Source organism: Triticum aestivum, chromosome 4B, assembly GCF_018294505.1.
Source record: "Triticum aestivum cultivar Chinese Spring chromosome 4B, IWGSC CS RefSeq v2.1, whole genome shotgun sequence".
Taxonomy (NCBI): domain Eukaryota; kingdom Viridiplantae; phylum Streptophyta; class Magnoliopsida; order Poales; family Poaceae; genus Triticum; species Triticum aestivum.
In genome coordinates, this window is record NC_057804.1 from 650,380,725 (window position 1) to 650,385,156 (window position 4,432).

The window sequence follows — 4,432 nt, forward strand, 5'->3', positions numbered from 1 at the left end:
GATGCATGCTGGATAGCGGTCGATGTGTGAGTAATAGTAGTAGATGCAGGCAGGAGTCGGTTTACTTGTCGCGGACGTGATGCCTATATACATGATCATGCCTAGATAATCTCATAATTATTCGCTTTTCTATCAATTGCTTGACAGTAATTTGTTCACCCACCATAATACTTATGCTATCTTGAAAGAAGCCACTATATTATAAAATACCAAAAATGTATTTATCTTATCATACTATCTCTATCAGATCTCACTTTCGCAAGTGACCGTGAAGGTATTGACAACCCCTTTATTGCGTTGGTTGCGAGTTCTTTGTTTGTCTGTGTAGGTGCGTGGGACTTTTGAGGAGCCTCCTACTAGATTGATACCTTGGTTCTCAAAAACTGAGGGAAATACTTACGCTACTTTGCTGCATCACCCTTTCCTCTTCAAGGAAAACCAACGCAAGCTCAAGACGTAGCAAGCTTCTTCTTCTCAAGCTCTTGCTTTAGGTCAGAAAGAGAAAGTGTTGCATTGCCCAATTCTGTAATTGCCTGCTCCTTTTCAGCCACCATCTTAGCAAAATCTACTTTAAAAAACCTCAAATCTTTTTCCATCTTTTCCTTCTCTTTCACAACCCTAAAATTTTCCGCAGCATTAACTACATTTTCCCTGAGCCTTAGCTTGTTCTCATCATCATACATGCCCCAAACCCTAGGTAAACCCATCTTCAGAGTGGCAGGCCATTCAGGGTTAATCCACTCCATAAAGTTGCATTTAAGTATTTCCTACCAAATAATAAAGAAAACAACTTTAGATAAATGAAAAAGCTTGGAGGAGTATTGATTCAGTTAAATTCATTTAAATCCAGTTAAGTTCACTTAACTGAATTTAAATCCAGTTAAGTTAAGTTAGTTCATTTGATTTCAGTTAAGTTCACTTAACTGAATTTAAATTTAGATAAGTTCAGTTATTTCATTTAAACTCAGTTAAGTTATGTTATTTCATTAAAATCCAGTTAAGTTCAGTTACTTCATTTAAATTCAGTTAAGTTCACAAACAAGATGGTGTTAACTCAAAGATTCAGTTAAGTTCACAAACTAGATGCTCTTAACTGAATATGCATTGCAAGTTGGATTTAACTGTAGATCTACTAACCTTTTGTGCACAAGCAAGATACCTCCTTCCACTATCAACTGATTCAAAGGACACAAAATTCTCACACACACAATGGTGTTCACATCTAGCTGCAAGATCTGGAGCAAGGCCTCTCCACTCAGAGCAGAAAATGGTGGCAGAAGTAGGAGCCTACAACATTGTGTACAACAAATTCTCGTCAGCAAAGAGGCAGACATCGAATACCTAACTACTGCATCATCTATGCTGAAATTTTGCTACTCAAGAACACCATTTTTGCTAAATCCCTAACTGCCATAGGCATAGTCAAGAACTAACCTCATTTGTCACAGAGTAGCCGTCGGACGACGAGCTGGATCCTTCACTCCAAGATACCATAGGGGACGAGCTGGACGGCGGCGGCGAGCTTGCTGGTGGCGTGGAGAAGCTGCTGCTGGAGCTGAGGGGGGCAGGGGGCAGATGGGGAACGAGTGGAGCTGGAGCTGGACCGGACGTGAACTCGATTCCGACATAGTTAATTCAGGTGTGCTATACTGCAGGTTGATAAAAGAAAATGGCAGTTTTTTTTTGCAAAAGTGCGTGCGCTGACCGGTCCAGTCTTCGGAGATGGTGTACACATGATTGACCGGTCCACCTGGCTGCCAATTGGCGAGCTGTGATTGGCCTGAGACTAAATCATCACATGAGGTGCAAGTTAAGGTATGGTCTGCAAGTTAGGGTACTATTACGTCCAGGAAAATCATGCGTCGCTACAACACCTGTCTAACGGCTGTGATCTAGTTCAACTATCTTCTGTTGCAACAACGGAATGAGCAACGTGACGGCCGCCATAGTGTTATTATTATATTACTACTAGTACATGTCCAAACATTTGTGTATGACAACATTCGTGACAGGACAAATGCCTCTCGCGCTTGTGATTTTGCTGGCATTTTCATGTCCTTTTGACCTTCACCATGCATGCACAAATGTTTAGAGTTGAGACATTCTAAATATAGGAAGGTGGCTTTGGTCAGGAAGAGATGCACCTCCGATGACGGCGAGCCGCATATGCATGCACGGACAAGCTCGCCACCGACATCGCCGGATCATCCTCCCCCCGTTTGCCCCCTCTTCTGGTCTGCCCTATAAAAGCAGGGCAGCAAGCAAGAAGAGGCACAGCGGCAACAAGGAACAGTTCAAGAGAAGAGAAGATGGCTTCTTCTTCCTCGTCGGTGCTGCTGGTTGCGGCGGTGTTGGCCGCGGTGGTGTGCGGCGCGCACGGCATCCCCAAGGTTCCCCCTGGCCCCAACATCACGGCGTCTCCTGCGAGCTACGGCAACAAGTGGCTGGACGCCAAGACCACGTGGTACGGCAAGCCGACGGGCGCCGGGCCCAAGGACAACGGCGGCGCCTGCGGGTACAAGGAGGTGGACAAGGCCCCCTTCCACGGCATGACCTCCTGCGGCAACATCCCCATCTTCAAGGACGGCCGCGGCTGCGGCTCCTGCTTCGAGCTCAAGTGCACCAAGCCCGAGGCCTGCTCCGGCGAGCCCACCATGGTCACCATCACCGACAAGAACGAGGAGCCCATCGCCCCCTACCACTTCGACCTCTCCGGCCACGCCTTCGGCTCCATGGCCAAGAAGGGCGAGGAGCAGAAGCTGCGCGACGCCGGCGAGGTGGAGATCAAGTTCCGGCGCGTCAAGTGCAAGTACCCGCCGGGCACCAAGGTCAACTTCCACGTGGAGAAGTCCTCCAACGAAAACTACCTGGCCCTGGTGATCAAGTTCCTCCAAGGCGACGGCGACGTGGTGGGCGTGGACATCAAGCAGAAGGGCGAGGACAAGTGGACCGAGCTCAACGAGTCGTGGGGAGCCGTGTGGAGGATCGACACCCCCCACAAGCTCATCGGCCCCTTCTCCGTCCGCTACACCACCGAGGGCGGCACCAAGACCGTCGTCGAGGACGTCATCCCCAAGGGCTGGAAGGCCGACACCTCCTACGAGGCCAAGGGCGGGTACTGAAGATGATGATGATGATGCGATCCACACCTTCCGGCAGCCAGCTTAATTAATTAACTAACTCCTTTTGGCTACATATGATGCGATGAGAGCATGAGTATATATACTTATTCATTCATTTACTATAGGGAAAGAGCGTGGACAACTAATAATTTTTTGTTTTGATGTATCTAAACTTGCTCATGATTGTAAACATGTCTTATTAATAGAAATTGGTACGCACGCATTAATTATCTTTTCTTTTCTTTCAAAAATCCCATAAAAGATTGCTCGAGCTAGCCCGTTATATTTCCTCTTCTCTTCTTCTCAAAAACTGAATTGCCACACCTAAACAACAGGGCAGCACTATAGCTCACTTGGAGACCACTTAGTTAGGTCGCTGGATGGTCTCCATTTTCGCCAAAGGAAATATATTAATATTTTAAAGATATCGATTACATCCAGACTCTGCAACAATGAAATGTTCTACAAACATTAAGGATGCACACAGCCCTACAACAAAGAAGAAGAAGAAGAAAACAAAAGATTCCGCTACGGTGATCAAAACCATGTAGCTGCAAAACAAACCATTGGGAAGGCAAAACTCGGAGTCCAAATTCTCTAAAAGTGACGCTTCCAAGAAGAAAACAGTGCAGAAATGCTCTCGCCGCCCGATCATAGATCTCAGGTTTTCACCCTGAACAAAGCCCGCGCTCTTAATACAATGCTTTCAACAAGGCCGTTGCCAGGCACAACCACTTAAGGTCATACCTTGGATTTTCACCTTGAAAGATAAGACTATGTACTCCTCCTGTGTTGCCGTGTCCGCTTGCCGATGCCGCTGCCAGGCACAACCACTCAAGGGCAAGGATAAGTGGATCGAGCTCAAGGAGTCGTGGGGAGCCGTGTGGAGGTTCGACACCCCTGACAAGCTCATCGGCCCCTTCACCGTCCGCTACACCACCGAGGGTGGCACCAAGACCGTCGCCGAGAACGTCATCCCCGAGGGCTGGAAGGCCAACACCTCCTACGAGACCAAGGGCGGGTACTGAAGATGATGATGATGATGATGCGACACCTTTCGGCCTTAATTAATTAACTTCTTTTGGCTCGAAAAGAAGAATAAGCTAGTCGCACATATCATATACTAGTACAGTAGTAGTATATGATGAATGCAAGCTCCTGCACGCATGAAATATACATACTCGTTCATTCATGGTGCGTATATATAGGGAGAGAGCTCCATGCATGGACAACTCATAATTTAAGGAGGCGAACTTGTGAGGTGCAATCAAGGAGGCATCCACCCAAGAATTGGTTTGCTCTCCCGCGCG

At 47.2% G+C, this 4,432-nt stretch overlaps 1 protein-coding gene across 1 annotated transcript; it reads left to right on the forward strand.

Annotated features, from left to right (window-relative positions):
• Positions 1-2,279: 2,279 nt before the first annotated feature.
• On the forward strand, positions 2,280-4,171 carry LOC123089628 (pollen allergen Phl p 1). Its single transcript, XM_044511257.1, has 2 exons — positions 2,280-3,130; positions 4,153-4,171. Exon 1 carries the CDS (start codon positions 2,310-2,312, stop codon positions 3,120-3,122), a length of 813 nt encoding a protein of 270 aa, XP_044367192.1. The 5' UTR covers positions 2,280-2,309; the 3' UTR covers positions 3,123-3,130; positions 4,153-4,171.
• The last annotated feature ends 261 nt before the right edge of the window (positions 4,172-4,432 follow it).